General features: G+C 42.4%; 1 protein-coding gene across 17 annotated transcripts in view; it reads right to left on the minus strand.

The window, feature by feature from the left end:
• The window catches only part of CACNA1C (calcium voltage-gated channel subunit alpha1 C), a 1,539,476-nt gene that overhangs the window by 1,308,363 nt on the left and 213,124 nt on the right, over positions 1–17,989 (minus strand). The window contains exon 1 of one of the 17 annotated variants that reach the window (XM_029599879.1): positions 14,129–14,543. The exons of the other annotated variants lie outside the window; for them this stretch is intronic. Coding sequence (XP_029455739.1) covers positions 14,129–14,177 — 49 coding nt within the window. The 5' untranslated portion in view covers positions 14,178–14,543. Of the gene's footprint in view, positions 1–14,128; positions 14,544–17,989 lie in introns of those variants that run through there. 17 annotated transcript variants of the gene reach the window in all.

The following is a 17,989-nucleotide window of genomic DNA, read 5'->3' on the forward strand; positions in this document are numbered from 1 at the left end:
CTTCTACTTGAATCATGAAATTCAAATATATTGAGGATGATGTGTGTGGAAGGGAGTCTGCCTGACAAGCTTGTACTGAACCTAAAGAAATGATGTTTTGGCCCTAGGCACAAACACACACACACTACAATTTCATAAGCAGGCTAAAAGTGTAGATAGTCTGAGCATTATTCCATATTTTGGCCCATCATGCACAGTAATTTAACTTTGCAGTTAGCATTAAATCAAACAACAGAGGAATAATAAATAATTGTCCTTATTTATGGAACTAAGCGTGGTACCATTATATTATTTGTAGAAAAATAATGTTCTCTCACACTGCAGAAGAGAACAGACATATACATTCAGGCAGCAGTATACCAAAACAATTGTTAAAATAATTTAACTGGCAGAACAACAAAATGTTAAAATTCTCCTTTTGCTTTCTATTTTAAGTTTGCTTCTGAGACAGAATAACTGCATGGCAGGGAGAAATAATAAAGTAGATAAATAAAGTAGAGCCCTTGCTTGTGGGCTCAAATTCTAGGATCCCAGCTTGGCGGAAAGGCTGTACTGCTGTCTGAGGCATTGGCAGGAGCGTAATCGGTTCCCCATACTGGGAGCTGGATATAGGCTGCTTGGCTGAAAAACAAGAATCTGTGTAAGAAATGACCCCCCTCTTTTCATTTGTTTACTGTAATCTATTGACTGCCACTAGAATAGGAGAATTACGGTACTCAATGAATGTATTAAAGAGGGCAATATTCAAACGCTTTAATGTGAGCAAAAATATATTTACTCATGTAAAAATGCAGTCTGAATATTACACCCTCCTCCACCCAGTGCATCTTTTCTGATTCTTACATCTCTTTTTTGGTAATTGTGGCTAAATTCCCATGCCTTCTGTTACAACTTACAAGACATGCTTCCTGTAGAAATTTGGGTTGCCGGTCACAGAGGATAACTTTCAAGACTGTTCGCATGCACCCATATAAGTGTGTATATAGGTGCATGCATATTTACTACTGCATTTTATAACCTGTGTGCACATGATATATACAGGTTATAAAATATGAGTACGTATGCCCACAAATATGCTCGTGTATGTAAAAACCGTGAGCCGCAGAAGTTCAGACTTACCCAGAAAAGTAGCAGTACTTAGCTGGATAAGTCTAAAAAGCACCACTTGTCCGTCTAATTAGTACATTTCAGACTTACCTGGGTATTATAAGATACCTGGAAAAGTCTTTAAAAAGCACTGTTTATCTGATAACTTCAAATTTGTCTAAGTACGACAAAGGCAGTACTTAGCCGGATAAGTCAGAATTTAGCCAGATAAATGTGCACAAATGATATACCCACGTATTTGTACTGCACATTTTAAAGGGATACACTAATAGATTTTAGAGATGTGATTCAGCCAAACCTTTTGGTTTGGCCTTCGTAATTGGCTTGCCGTGGGAAATTTCATTTCCTGTGGTTCGGGCCAATTTTTTTTCGGCTGTCCCGAACCGAAAAAAATCCCCACCCCAACCATTCAGATTTAATTAATTACAACCCCCACCCTCCCAACCCCCCCAAAATGTACCGAAAGTCCCTCTTGGTCAAACAGGGGTCCCGGGAGTGATCCCCTGCTATCGGGCCGTCAGTTTCCAGTAAACAAAATGGCGCTGGTGGCTCTTTGCCCTTACCATGTAACAGGGGCTATCAGTGCCATTGGCAGGCCTCTGTCACATGGTAGGAGCAATGGATGGCTGGCGTCATCTTAGAAAATGGAGCAGGCCATCCATTGCTCCTACCATGTGACAGGGGCCGACCAATGGCACAGATAGCCCGTCACCTGGTAAGGGGAAAGGGCCATCGGCGCCATTTTGATTAGTGGCAGCCGACGGCCTGAGAGGGGGAGATCACTCTCGGGACCTTGCTGGACCACCAGGGACTTTTGGTAAGTCTTCGGGGGGGGGGGGGGGGGGTCGGGCAAGTCTTGGGGGGTTGGGAGGGGTTTGGGTTTGTTTTTTTTTTTTTAAATGTGCCCTTTCTCCCCCCCAAAAAATATAGGAAAACCACATGAAATTTCGTGGGTTTCCCTATTGTTTCTTCGCCCCCCCCCCCCCCAACCATGACGAAATAGGAAATATAGACTATATTTCCTATTTCGTCACAAACGAATGCACATCTCTAATTTTACTTGCGTTATTCAGGTGCATTTACCCTCCATAAGTTTGCTGTTTCATGCGTAAGTCATGGGATTTTAAACATGTGCATGGCAACAAAATAACCAGTTTTATCAGTCTACCAGTTCACCCAGTCCATCTGCAGCTCATGATGACCCTCCTGGCTCTTCAGTCTAAAGTTCCTCCATTTCCCCTCAGCCACCTCTTCTCCAAGCTAAAAAGCCCTAACCTCTTTAGCCTTTCAACATAGGGGATTTGTTCAATCCCCTTTATCATTTTGGTTTGTTTTTTCTGTACCTTTTCTAATTCTACTATATTTTCTTGAGATGTGGTGACCAGAATTGCACACAATACTTGAGGTGCAGTCACATCATGGAATGATAGAAAGGCATTATGTTCTTTTCTGTTTTATTATCCATTCCTTTCTTAATAATTTCTAGCATTCTGTTTGCTTTCTTGGCCACTGCTGCACACTGAGCAGAGGATTTCAACATATTATCCACAATGATGCCTAGAACGTTTTTCTCAGTGGTGATTCCCAACATGGAACCTTGCAATGTGTAGCTAAAATTTGAGTAGCTCTTCCCTACATGCATCACTTTGGAATTGTCCACATCAAACATCATCTTCCATTTGGATCCCCAGTCACCCAGTCTCGCAAGGTCCTCTTGCAATTTCTCAGAATCCTCTTGTGATTTAACAACTTTGAATCATTTTGTATCATCAACAAATTTGATCACCTCACTTGTTGTTCATTTATAAATATGTTAAAAAGCAGTGGTCTAAGTATACTCTTCTACTCACCTTTCTCCAATGAGAAAATTGACCATTTAGCCCTTCTCTCTGTTTTCTATATTTTAACCAATTATCAATCCACAGTAGAATATTGCCTCCTATCCCATGACTTTTTAATTTCCTTAAGTGTTTCTCATGAGTTACTTTGTCAAATGCTTTCTGAAAATCCAGAATAACTATGTATATCAACTGGCTCATCTTTATCCACATTTATTCATGTAGCAGATTGGTGAAGCAAGACTTCCCTTGACTAAAGCCATGTTGGCTTTGTCCCATTAAACTATGACTATCCTTATTTTCAGTATGTAATAGTTTCAACTATCTTTTCTGGCACCAATGTCAGGCTCATTTGGTCTTTCGTTTCCTGGATCACCCCTGGAATCCTTTTTAAAACTGGATTTACATTGGCCACCCTCCAATCTTCAGACAGTGTAGCTGATATTAATGATAGTTTACAGTTCATTAATATTAGGTCTGCAATTTCATTTTTCAGTTCTTTCAACAGTCTGGGATATATATCATCTAGTTCAGGTGATTTGCTACCTTTAGTTTGTCAGTTTGACCTAGTACATTTTCTAGGTATACTGAGATTTGTTTCAGTTCCTCTGAATCATCACCTTTAAATATCACTTCTGGCATGAGTATCTGCCTTACATCTTCCTCAGTAAAAACTGAATCAAAGAATTAATTTAATCTTTCTGCTATGGCCTTTTCCTCCCTTAGTGTCCCTTTAACCCCTCAATCATCTAATGGTTTAACTGACTCCCTCACATACTTTTTTCTTTGAACGTACTGAAAAAGTTTTTATGATTAATTTTGGCTTTTACAGCAAGCTTCCTTTCAAATTCTGCCTTTGCCTTCCTTATCAATGCTTTGCATTTAACTTGCCAGTACTTATGCGGTTTTCTGTTTTCTTCATTCAGATCCATTTTCCATTTTTGAAAGATGTTCTTTTTGCTAGTAAAGCTTCTCTTACCTCTCCTTTTACCTATGCCAGTAGTGATTTAGTCTTCCTTCCATATTTTTAATGCATGGAATCTAGTCTCGGCTTCCATGATGGTATTTTCAAACAACCTCCATGCCTGATGTAAACTCTTAACCTTTACAGTTGCTTCTTTCAGTTTTTTTCCTAACCATTTTCCTCATTTTATCAGTATACCAGTAGATGCCCTTAATGTTCTCTCTCCAGTTATCAAAACTAGTTGGAATATGTTATGATCACTACTGCCAAGTGACCCTCAACACGGTTACCACTTGCACCAAATCATGTGTTGCACTAAGAATTAGGTCTAAAATAGCTCTCCCTCTTCAGCTCTTGAACCATCTGCTACATGAAGCAGTCATTTATTTCATCTAGAAACTTTACCTCCTTAGCATATCCAAATGTAACATTTACCCAATCAATACTGGGGTAAATTGGAATCTTAATTATTACTTGTTGCTAATTTTTTTTAGCTTCTCTAATTTCTGTTAGCATTTCATCACCTGTCTGTTCATTCTGGCTGGGTGGTGGCATAGCCATGTGTGGGCCATGGCCCACCTACAGTCAGTTCAGGCCCACCCAATAAGCACTGCTTTGCAGCCCAAGAAGAGAGAGATCTTGCCACAAGTCAGCTGCAGAGCCCATCCTGTGGTGGCTAAGAAGAGGAGGCCTTGCAGCAAGGAGACCCGAAAGAGAGGGGAAGGCCAAGAGAAAGTGAGTGTGTGGGTGTGTTTATGTGTGTGTGTGTGAGAGAGAGAGAGAGAGAGAGTGAGATCATGTGGGAGTTGAGAATGTTTATTGTTTGAGAGTCATTCAGAGAGAGATAGAGCATGTGGGAGTGGAGAGCCTGTTTGTGTGTGAGAGAGAGAAACAGCATAGAGGAATAGAGAGCCTGTGTATGTGAGAGAAAGAATTGTGAGAGAGAGCCTATGTGTGCATGCGAGAAAGCATATAGGAGAGAAGAGAGAGAGAGAGTGTGTGTGTGTGTGTGTGTGTATGTGTGTGAGAGAGAGAGAGAGAGACAGAGACAGATCATGTGGGAGTGAAATGTGTATGTTTGTGTGTGAGAGAGAGCATGGGTGAGAGAAAGAGAGCCTGTGTGTGTGTTTGTGTGGGGGGGAGTGGGAGTGGGAGTCTGCATGTGAGAGTGAGAGCCTGCTTGTGGGAGTGGGAGCCTGTGTGAGGGATGGGAGCCTGTGTATAAGAGAGAAAGCATGCAAGAGTGGTAGCCTGTGAGAGAGGGATCCTATGTGAGTGAGAGCTGTGTATGTCAGAGACAGCACATATGAGACAGAGTCTGAGTGTTGGTTTGAGAGAGGAAGGAAAGAAGACAGGTGGAGAGAAGAAATAGAAAGAATAAAGGGAGTCTGAAAAAGGAATTTGAAAAAGACAGTCAAAGAGAAATTGGAAAAAAAGAGACTGGGACCAACCAAATTAGAAAAACAAGATCAAACAACAAAGATTAAAATATAGTAAGTTTGACTTTCAGCAACTGGAATATGCCATCTTTCTGCTATATATTTGTATTTTGCTTTTCCTTCAGTATTCCATTGTTCCATTTTAGTTTTGTCTGTATTAGCCAAGGATTTGTTTCTGTTCCTCATGTGTGACAAAGGTGTAATATTGCTGCTATCATGTAGTCCCTCTGTAGAGATCTGCAGCACTCCAGCTTGTTGTTTGCCCAGTAGGTAGTGTATAAGTGTTCTAGGGCTTGGTGTAATATGTGCATTGCTGCCTTTTCATAGATAAGGTTAATGCTGTTTGAGTCCTGAGAGTGCTGTTATGGTATGGCAAGGTTCTAGGTGTCTTTATTTTTTTGGGCGGGGGTTTGTGTTATTTCACAGTTTGGCAGTGCAGGGAGTTTGTTTTGTTCTTACTGAGGTGACACCAGAATTTGAATATTTTTTTTTGTATGTTGGGTTGTAACATGGACTGTCCTAGTTCTGTTCTGCAGCCATAGCAAATATTAATTTCTTATGATTATTATGATTATTGCAGTTTAATTATTGCTATTAATTGCATCAGTAGCATGGGTTCTTCTTAGTGTTTGGGTAATTGCCAGGTTCTTGTGGCCTGGTTTTGGCCTCTGTTGGAAACAGGATGCTGGGCTTGATGGACCCTTGGTCTGACCCAGCATGGCAATTTCTTATGTTCTTAATAAATAGTTATGATATTCTCTGTGTTTTTGGAAAAAGGATTCATAAGAATACAATGATATTTGTTTTATTATGTGATTGGATCTGATATTTCTGTTCTTTGTTTACTTTTTACATCATATTGCTGTGTATTTATAAACTGCAATACATATTAAATAATATAGATTAATAAGGAATTTTTAATGTTGGTAAGTGCTTGAAATAATTGAATTAAAATATGTCAGATATATATATATCTACCCCTTCATCCAGTGCTATGCTAACTCTCCCAGCACTCCTTTGCCTTAATTTTTCATTTTGCAAATTAATTTTGCATAGTTTTTCAAAATAATTTGCTAGTATTCAGTTTCCACATTTTTAAATATAATTCTAATGTTTTTTTTTTTTTTTTGGGGGGGGGGGGTTCATATTAATGGGCCTGATTTACTAAGGCTTTTCTGCCATTCTGTGTCTATGGGGAATAATGCTTAGTAATGAGGCCCAAAATTTGCCAGATCTGAAACTCTGCAACAAATAACCTTTGTGCTATACCCTCTCTTCACAAATATCCAAATCTTATGAAGTTATTTGCAGATCTAGTAATTTACTTCTCACACAGATGTGACTCTTGGCCCTTCGCAGAAATAAGCACAACAAAACAAATTTGTTCAGCACAATTTAGTCACTTCTGTTAATTATCAAGAGTCACCTAAAATTCCTATTGTAGCCTCCAGTGCTTCTTTCTACGTAAAATTCAAGGGGAAAAAAAAAAAACCCCTATGCAGAAGCCTGAATGATCTCGCCTGAGGGAGAAAATACTGGAAAGGTAAATTGACTTTTCTATTTCTATTTATTTATTTAGATTCCGCCTTTCAGCCACTTCAAAGTGGATTACATTCGGGTACAGAAGGTAATTTCCCTGTCCCCAGAGGGACCATTTGACTTCTGCTTTCTCTTTAAACCTGCAGACACTCCAGAAAACATATAATTGTATATTGCTGTCTGTACAGAGTCTTAGCAGTTTGCATTATCATTGCTGCACCAGGCATGAGAACAGACACAACTGGGCTACTACAATTTCACAGTGACTGGTGAATCCTTTTCTTAGGGCAACAATGAGCCTTTAAAAAAAAAACCAAACAACTTCCCCCACCCCCCTCCCATCATGTACTTATGGTAAGCCATATTTATTAAATGAGACCCCCATGCAGTCTTTTTGTGAGGCCTGTCATTCCTTTTTTAAGGGAAGATAGAGCATTCATGCCCTCGCCTGTTCAAAGGAAGACAAGAGAAGGAAATAATAAATACAGAGAAGTGGGGAAGAAGGGCACATAGAATCATTGCCAACAAGAAAAACAAAAAAAAAGAGAAAATATGGAAAACCCAGCCACATTCTATTCAGTTTTGCACAGCAGACAGATAAATACAGAAGTCCCCGTCCCCCCGTCCCATCCATTCTACCCAACAACAGGGGTGAGCCTCAGCAGTCTTACAGTGGCTGTGAACTACAAGCTCCTCCTTATGGGTACAGGACAAAGAGCTCAACCTCAATTAAAAGTAAATTAAAACAACTCACACAAACAAACAAAACCCAGGGCACCCTTGCACCCCATAAAAATATAAAAAGTGTTTTAAAAAAACTTCCTGCTCGGCCAGTCCCACCATTATGTTCCCCTGTAGCTCGGGAGTGCTGAAGTCTATGCATAAAACAGCAGAATGGTGAGCAGGTGACTTCAGGGGAAGAACATGGTACACTCACAGGATGAAAGGAGACTCTCCTCCGATAACCTTTAATCCCAGGAAAACACATCACTTTCGGCACCTCTGCAACATGGCAGCGTTTGGTGATGAGAAAACAGGCTTAGCCAAGGCCCTAAAATGTTTCTCATGAAATTCTGTGAATGCATTGTTTTACAGCAGCCACAGATTAGTGAGTCACTGCCACATTTAAGTCCACGAATACCTAGATCTCAGTGAGATGGTACCCCCCTTTGCTGCTTCTAAAAAAAACTACAGGCTAACTCAACTTAAAGTACTGAAGCCTCTCTGAAGAGTGTCAGTCCTACATATGTAGATTTCAGTTCTCTGAGGAAAGGAGCTGCTGCCATAATGAAACCTGCACACAATCCTATTCCAAGAATGATGAACAAGAAGAAATGCATTCTTTATTCTTTATGCTAGAAAGAAAGGAAACCCTGCAATAAGATGCACAGAGGAAAAAGCAAATAGGTCATGAGATAGACAGATTGAACTGCCGCTTTAAAATAACCAGCACCATTGAATACGTTTACAAGTACTGGGCCCCTTCCACTCTGTAATCTTTCATGGTGGCTGGCAAAATAATAATAATGATCTCGTTCACCCGTAATTTTAGTGAAGGAAAGGCCACAATTAAAACCAGGTAGCCATCAATTCCAGTTCAAAGCAGCTCTGCTGTGATGCCTTCCAGATCTATCTGCTTCAAGAACCCCCAGGGAGAATCTGCCTTAGAGCTGACAGAATACAGCAGATAAAAAAAAAAAAGCAAGCTACATTGCCTGTTTTGGAAAAGCTATGCAAGCTGTGGGTAAACCTTCATGGACTCTTCATATTAAAAGTATGGCTCTGCACTCCATGTAGATAGATGTTGTGTTGATTCAAAATACTTTTAACAGTTTAATTCAAACTCACAACCTAGATGTCATTAAGTCGTCAACTGATAAACATATGTAGTTTCTTCGACAGATGCAGATTCTTTTCTCTTTTTTTTTTTTTGTAAGGAAAGGCATCAAACCTAAAAAGTGGTTCATGTTCTAGGCCTCAATTTTGCAGTTTCTGAGTCATACTTACAGCTGCATATCTGCACATATTTGGCGTGCAAAATTTTTTTTTTAGGCTCCATAAAGATATCTGGACTGGCTCCTGGGGGTGGATGGAGGGGAATAATCAGAATATCTGCCGCAGATCCTTTACTCCTCTATATGATGTCAGGAATAACCTTTGCAGGTGGCAGAATGGAGGCCTCTGCATGCAGCAGCCTTACCATATGCGCCATGACGGAGTCCCAGGGAAACCTCATACCCAGCATGTCAGGATGAGGAGAGACCAAGCAGTATGAGGACTGCCCAGTGGAGGTACTGGGGCCCGACTGAAGTTCAGGAAGGGGGGGGGGGGGGGGGGGAATATGTCACAGTAAAGGATGTGGCTGTTTCGATGAGTAACATTAGTCATTATTGTTTGAGGGTTGTGAAAAGAAAAGGTAAACATGTTTGCATGGAAATCTGGAGCTGGAAATATGAAATCAAAACATTAAGGCTTTGCAAGGCAGAAATTAATCCCTGAAGCTCATTTCCGGTAATGATTTCTCCCATAATCATCAGTGAGGGGAAAAAAAAAAAATCCCACCAAACACAAACCTGAGAGCATCCTATTAGAAAGAAGCATTAAAATGCTAAAGGCATAGCTTTCTGTCAGATGTCAGGACAATTGTTCCTAACATGCAGACAGTACCCGAAGAAAGTGAAACATGCAGTTTAGAAATTATCCTCATCAAATTCATCACGTGGTACAGTATATTTTAAAGTGCTTGGTCTTAATTTTGTTTTTTATTTTTGAAGCAGATATCGGGCTCTTTCTTGTGTCTTTTCAAGGTTGATTTTCCTTACTTTTTTTTGGCTCAGAAGCCTTCTAGTGACACCTTCTGGAAGAGATATCACTAAAACAACTCCGTATACTCTTCCATGATAAAACGCATGTAGCTAGACATCTTGTTGCAAAATAACTGTTATTCCCTGTATTCCTCAAAACCAAGCCTTAAGGATCAAATCATCCTCCCACAGCAGTATAAATACAGCATGTGAAATTAATTTACCTAAATCTTTTTTTTTTTTTTTTTTTACACATTTTCTAAAGAATTCAACATTTGGAAATGGTGGCAACCTGACAGCATTTGAAAATGAAGGTCTCCGTTCAATCTCAGAACAGGTACAGCGTGAGCAGCAGCAGTACAGTGTCCCCATGCCTCAACCGAAGAGTGACTTCCTCTAAGGGATGAGAAGGTACATCAGTCCCCATGCCTGGGAAGTCCTGGACCTCTCTCCTGAAACAGCCCAACAGCGGTGCTAAATTGCAATGGTTTCAGTGATTATGGCCATGTGTCCCACTATCAATTGGATTAAGACCGTCCAACTAATTTCATGTAGACCACCAAAAGACTTCCAGATGGCAATAACTTTTGATCCCTACCAAGCTGAGCTGGGTTTGGGTTGGTACCTAGAGATAAATGCTACGTAACCCTGAGCCAATTTCCTTAATCAACCAGTTCCCAAAACCACCACTGAAATGTAATCTCGAAATTCTATGCTGCAACAAAACAGAGCAAGTGCAACATGTTGAGTTAGTACATCTCAATGCTTTACAGCCAGTAACACATCTTTTTCCTTCAGATACCCTTGAAGCATGATTGTCAGTTGCATCCTATGATTACAAATGTATGTGTTTACCAATGGTTAGAATTAAGCTGATAAGACCTTTCTGGATTTCTCTAACATTACTGGCGCAGATCTGCATCATGGTTCCTGAAGTGCTATATGTCGATGAAACATCTTTACCAGTTTCATGACTCTCAATGGTGGGCTCAATGGGCAGATAACAAACAGAAAACATTCTCAATTTATGCACGTGGGGATTGTCGTGCACAGGGCAATGGAAGTGAAAAGGAAGGTGACATGGGTATAGAAAAAAAAAAGATTAGCCTGCCCAATGCAAAATATAGACAGCATTTAGTATTACAGCAAAAATCTAGTGCCAAGGCTGAATAAACAAAACAGCCCCTTGGAGTCTTCCTGGTAGAGTCTACTAGACTACAAAGTGCTTTTGAGATTGGAAAAGAAGATAAAAGAAGCGAGTTTCACTGATTTCACATGAAGGGCTCTGGGACAAACAATAATATACCAGGGATGCAAAGAAACTCAGAAGCTGGAGAAAGTCCACTTTTCCTTAAAGGAGGTTGCCGCTTGACTTCTGTGAGCTCTAACTACTGAAATTAGAATATAGCAATTATGAAATACTGAATTGATATGTGATAAAGATGTGCAGTGATGGGAAAGTCAAGACTTATGTCTGTCTGCATCAAGTAAAGATACAATAAACTTTAAAAGCTTTGCTTAGTGCTTACTGCCTCTATTGTAGTTGGAAAAAACAGCATATGCTCAGCATCAATAATGAATAATTAAATGTTCTATTGTAATATACAGTAGACTGTTGGGTGTATAAACATATGGAAAAGATCACAAGCATCCAGAAGAAATAATAACCTGATGCCATACAGCTTCTCTTCCATTGTCTGCTTACAGAGAAAAATATTAGGATGGTTCAATTTAAGCTGTTTGATGCATATACAAATGTATGTACCTGCACTACAGAATGACTGTATTGATCTGCCATCAAAACAAACAACATTGTAGAAAGTCAGCCAGGCAACTAGGCAAGGACTGAATCCTATATAAAAAAATAGGACAAGAGGTGTGCTCCTATCCTATAATCTTCCTCCTACATTCTACTAATTGGGTACCTTTGTAAAACACCACATCACTCTCTCTCCTACCCTTTAATTTCCCACATTTTCTAGCCCACCCTTTAACATCAGTCTCCCCACTTCCTTAACACAAGATTACTAGCGCTCATATATAGCGTTAACGATGTAGCTGATTTAAATATTTGGTTTTCAAATGCGAACAACAGGAACCAGCAGCACTACAAAAAAAAAAAAAAGCACAGTGTTTTGCTGATATTTAAGGGATTCATTTTAGGCTCGTCTACTTGTTACTGGTTTTACCAATTTTTTTTCTTTTTTTTTTTTTCTTTTTTTTTTTTTTTTTTAGCGACAACAGGTACAGGATTTTTGATCTGAGCTCGCATCTTCTCAGAATTAAAATGTGGCTTATATTCCCGGCGTGCATTTTATATCAAACGAACACTCCTTTGATATTTTTAGCCCATACCGCAGTAAACAAAGTGACATTTCCTAAACTATACACTATCTATTTAATGCTCTGTTATGAGGATTAAAGGGAAAAAAACCCAAATAATTTGAAATTGCTATTTCACCTCCAAAGGGGGACCGGGGGGGGGGGTGCAAAAGATCCGCATCCAGCGCCGGAGGCGAAACTGCTCTTTAAATGATATAATCACTGCAGCTGCTAACGAGGAGCCGGAGTCCAGGTTGCCATAGCCTTGGCTTATTGGTATTGATGGGCTGCTCGGCTGCTGTTCCACTTTTCCAGCTTGTGGTGCCCTTAAAGGAGCCCCCGCGTCTCCCCGGAAAATAAACGGGGGGGGGGGGGGGGGGGGAAACGCCAGCGAGAGGAAGGCGCAGCCCAAGTTGCATCTGCCTGCGCCTCCTCTCGCGGTCACGGCCCCTGCTATTGATTGCGGCTGCTGGATGGAAGAGGTGGCGGGAATTGAGATGCGCTTTGCAACGCTAGGAGCTAGACACACACCAGGCAGATATTTCTGGGCACAGACATTTCCCCCCATCCGAACACCTATGTAAATGCGCACACTTGCCCTAGCTGAACACACAAATATACATAGACATATTTACACACACACACACACTTCCCATCTAAACACACACGCATACATACGCCACCCATGTAAATGTACATATAACCCTCATTTCTCCCTGTCTAAACTCACACACACACACACTCTCTCTCTGAAAAAAAACACCATACACCTCTCCAATCTACCACCATAAAAATCCCTCTCTGCAACTGAACTGGATGTGACTGGCGGTCAGGCACTGATCTAGCCAAGGACTGAGGCTGCTTGCTGAAGCGGATCGCCCGCCAGCTTCGTGCGGTTTTCACGTGCACTGGAGACATGTAACTATGTTTGTCTGTCTGCCGTCGGACTCGGAGCTCCTCTGCAGAATCTGCTCCGAGGAGTCGTCCCCTAGCCATAGGCCAAAACCGCGCCAAGTTGGCCCCTGACGTTGGCTTCATCAACTCATAGAGAAGCATCGGGACTTTGGGACCTTTTTTCAGTGGTGGTGGTGGTGGGGGGGGGGGGGGGGGGGGGGGAGTCTACAAATAAGTAAATCAAGATGAGAAAAGCTCCCTGTATTGTGGCCCTGGACTGTTGGTTTTACCTTGAATGGCTTTCTGTTCTACAGTACAACAGAACTGAAAAGCCGATCATGTCCACAAGCCAAAGTCTCAAATCGTCTAGGACAGCCGCGAAGCCAAATAATTGGCAGAGGGGAAAAAAAACAACAAAAAACTTAACACTTATGTCCCCAAAACAAATCAAGTTTCAATGGAAAGACGGGGGAAATTGTGTCATATGGCGTTTCCGTGAGCCTTCCACGGATCAGATATACTTTAAACACACACACACACACACACACACTTGTGAGGGTAACCCTGAAAATAGGCTCTCTACGCGCTTCAAAACGCAGAAAATGCAGATACCAAAAAAAAAAAAAAAAAAAAAAAAAGGCAAAAGCTGAATGTCTCCCCTTCTAACTCGACCTGGATCCCTGGGAGCTGTCAGAAATGAAAACCAACGAGGTTAGAGAGGGGCGGATTCCTCGCCTGGGCAAAAAAAAAAAAAAAGGTTCTGCGGCGCGCGGCTGTGGATTCTAGGGCGGGGGGGGGGGGGGGATGCAGCCTCTCTCCTGAGCACTAGTAAAGCCCCCCCCCCCCCCCCCGTCCTTCAGATGAGGGAGGGAATCAGCCTGCTCCCCGACCCCACCGAGCGTCCGCAGACACTCCGCTCCCTCCAGACACTTGGGGAAACTTTTCCTCCCCCCCCAACATTTCGGCTGAAAACGCCGTCCGAGCAGGGCTTTTCTGCAATGAAGGAATTACTGGAACAGGATTACTGCAACAAATCTGCCATGCAACACTATGATCCGGTGCCCGAGTCAGCCTGCCTGCCTTTCCTCCTCCCCTTCGCTCCCCCGTGCTGCCTCCGGCAGCATCACCCGAAACAGCCGAAAGGTTCGTGAAAATCCACCAGAACTAAGCGAGGGGGGGAGGGATAAAGATCTCTCTTTTGAAGCCACGGCACAGGCTTACCTTGATGGTTTTCCTCGGGAATGTACATCCTCTTGTTTTCATTGACCATTTAAACGAGTGCAGGTTAAATCCTTTCCCCTGTCGGTTTTGTTAACGATTGAAGGTGGGGGGGAGGGAGGGGGAGCGGGAGGAAATGAAGCTGTAGAGTAGTATGTTCCTTTTCTTATTATTACCTGATTCCCATTATCGCATCAAACACCAAAAAATGATCCTTTCCACTACTGCCTCCTTTAACCAAATAGCAATGCATCCTCGGTACATCCGGGCCCCTTCCAAGAATTTTAGCACAGCACCTCTTGTTGCTAAACCATAAAAACAGAGCAAGAAAAAGGGCAAACCAAGAAATAACAATTTAAATTAAAAAAAAACAAAACAAAAAAAAAACATCCACGTTAGGTCTCAGGGCGTTAAATGTCTTATTTAAAAAAAAAAAAACGGGGAAAAAAATCCACCAAACTGGAAAGAAGAAGAAAGCAGGGAAAAGATGGCTCATTTGCTGATGCTCCTTATTTTAAAAAGCCAGGCAGAGTGCGCTCTGTTGGCAGAGAGCTGTTTCTGCAGAGGAAGGAAGAGAGAGAGAGAGAGACTCTCAGTCCCTGCCCCTCATTCTCTCTTAGCACACTTCCTCAATCCCTCTCATTGGCATTCAGACAGACAGACGGACTGAACGCTTCCAGATGTTCCTGCCGTAGTAGCAGCAGCAGCGAGCACACAGCAGCAGCTCCACAGAGCGCCCGCCCCGCACAGTTTGGCCTCGTGCTGAAAGTTTGCGTGCACTCCCCCCGGATCCCTGCGCCTGCTGGAAGCCGCGCTACAGACAAGACGGCTCGCGGCATCTGGTAGCCTGGAAAAATTGGGGGAGGAAATAGATAAAAAAAAAAAATGCATGGCCTGATATAAAGACCGAAAAGCCTTGGTGTGAAGGGGCCATTGGATTAGCAAATCTCATCCACTAATCCATTAGTCAAAAAAGAGCTTTTAAAGTAGGTGACCGCTTGTCCTTTCCAGTAAAGAAAGCTGCTGAGAGCTGAACGTTTCTGTTGCCATTTGTGCGCACGTGCCATGCTGGGTATAATATTTAATAGAAAGAGCGTAATAGGCTTACTAAAATACAGATGGGACGCGGATCTACATCTGGAGCAGTACCCCGTCCATATACCTTCTTCCTGCCCCACTTCACTACCGGCAAGGGGAAGAACAGCTGTGAACTGGCAGAACCCATGGCCCTGGCAGCCAAAGACCACCCACGTCTCCACACCATTCCACTGGCCCTAGCTCTCAGAGTGGTGGTGGGTGGCAGGCTGGCATCGGGAGGACAGAGTGAGACTCTGCTCTCCAGAGCCTCATGGCTCCTTCTCCTGCCCCCCCGAACTGCTGGTATAAAAATGAAGCACATAAGAATGCACAGTTGTGGAGAGGTGGAGCATGCACGTATTGCATTCCCCATGCAGCAAGTTTGCCTCCATTCTCACTGCTGCAAGCCACAGGGCTAGGGAGAGATAGGAAGAAATTAAAGGTGGAAGAGAGTGGAAGAAAGGTTAAAGGGGAGTTGAACCTGTTAGTGGGGAATGGGGAAGAAAGGAAAATGGAGGTGGAGGTGGAGAGTTGACCAGGAGATTGAGGGGAAAAGTGGAAAGAGCAAAATATATATGGGATATGGGGATACAGTGAAGGGAGTCAAGAGTGATAGGGAGGGGGAATGGAAATCCAAATGGATAGAGAATCACAACATCTTTTTCTTCCATACTTCCACTAGAGAAAGAAATATTCCTGGAGCAAGGGGTCTTATGGGACAATGTTATCTGACTGTGAGACAAAACTCTTTAGATCAAATCTACATAGTTTCATCACTTCAAAACAATTGAGCACATAACATAATAAACAAGATGGTATTTGTGTTACATCCATGCCTAATTATGGCAATGTAGTGCAATGCAGCAGTCATGCTAGAAGAGGAAACACAGCTTTTCCCTGGAAATCTGCTGATTTTTTTTCCCTGCATCTCTATTCAGGCGGGCTTTCAGAAAGGGTAGTTTGACTAACAAAGAAATATTCAATAAGTGGGATCTGAAGAATTTTTCTTTCCTTGTCTGTCTGGTACCAGTTCTGGCAGGATCTGCATATTCAGGGTCAGAACTGGATGTGTGTTTGGGTGCAGCAGGGACCTTCATGCTGTCAGGAGAAACACTTTCTGTGAAGCAGAAAAAATGTTCGGAGGTGGTAAGATACAAGGATTCTTTACGTGGGAGTCTGGATTAGAACTCAATAAACATTATAGCTTTGGTGACATTTATTTATTTAAAATGATTGTAAATTGCCTACACACATTCCTAAGCGACTTGCATGTACATGTAATTGTGCTAGTATATGGCCAGTACAAAAGGCAGGTTTCATGCCATTTAGAAGCCCTTGTAGACCATTTTTTCCCATACAGTGTAGGTGAAAAATGGCTGGGTGAGGGGGATTGTTAACCCCTTGCTGTCTGTGCTGGAGGATGACCCGCTGCTATCAGTTCTCCTCGAGTCTCATCCTCTCCAAGACATCCCAGTGTAAGTCTTTGCCGGGAACGCTGCGACTAGCCATGCTGTGCCTCAGGGGGAGAGCCTTTTATTTCTCCTCTAATTCCCGGTGATCTTCTACTGTGCTCCCAGGTTGAGGACTTCAGTATTTCTTGGACTTTTGTCCTGTGAGAGAGCCAGTGCACTGGTATACTCCTTGTTGAATGTGTAGACCTTTGAAGAATAGGTTCCTCTTTAGGCTCCGCTCCTTAAATATTGTCTGGACTGTCCAAGGCTTACTCCCTTGTCTCAGCCAGTTGGCTCTGCAGTCTCATCTGGACTCCCATCTGCAGTGACTTCTGGTTGCTCTGCAGCTCCACCTCAGTTTATCCAGGTGGCAATACCTTCTGATTGTTCTGTGACTTCACCTTGACCTGTGTTGGTGGAGATGCTCACGGGAATCATCTGCTCAGGGTTCGCTGGAGTTGTGATGTTTGATGAGGGTGACTCATCAAAGTGCACACTCCAGGTTTCTGTCAGCTAGTCTGTCCCAAGGAGTAGGATTCTGTATCCCCAGCCTTGTTGACTGTATCCCAACAGTGTGCCTTCTTTCGCTCAGTCTGCCACGTTGAAACACTTTCCATTTGGAGCACGTATGTAAGCTTAGCAGCTGAATGCCCTCAGTTGACTCGTAAGTTTTTCTGCCATGCCACATTTTGTGTAGTGTCACCTCATTTGCCCTTGTTGGCAGCAGGTTCTTCAGATAGTTTGCAGTCATCAGGGGCTCTCCCCAGAATTTGACAGGAAGGTTGGCACCCAGCAGCATGCTCCTTACTATTTCCATCAGTGTGTGGCCTTTCCCCCTCAGCTCCAATGTTCTAATCGGGAGCAATGGGCATTGTGGTCTGATGTGTGATCCCTTGTTGTGGTACGCTTGGATCATTTTGTCCAAGTATTCTCCTCCGTTGTTCATGCGGAAGATTCCAGATTTATGTTGGAACTTGTTGTTTTGTCACTGCCACATATTCATTGAGTTTCTCCAGTGTTTCACTTTTGTGTCTCAGGTGTAACATAGTAACGATGGCAGAAAAGAACCAAATGGTTCATTCAGTCTGCCACACCATGAAGGGTACCCCCATGTGGCTCTTAAGGGTAGCAACTGCCACTCCGTGCAGTTATCCTCAAGCCTTATGATAACCCATAAAAAATGTACTGCTAGCAACATTTTTACTGGATGATGAGTCTTCTTGAAAATTCAGACCGTGCTGCTTAACATTCTTTGCTTATGGACTTGGCCATAGAAAAACAGTCCTGTACTTTTTCCCTTATGTCTGTGTATCAGAATCCCAGACGTAAATCCGAG

Source organism: Rhinatrema bivittatum, chromosome 4 (genome assembly GCF_901001135.1).
Source record: "Rhinatrema bivittatum chromosome 4, aRhiBiv1.1, whole genome shotgun sequence".
In the NCBI taxonomy this organism is placed as follows: Eukaryota; Metazoa; Chordata; class Amphibia; order Gymnophiona; family Rhinatrematidae; genus Rhinatrema; species Rhinatrema bivittatum.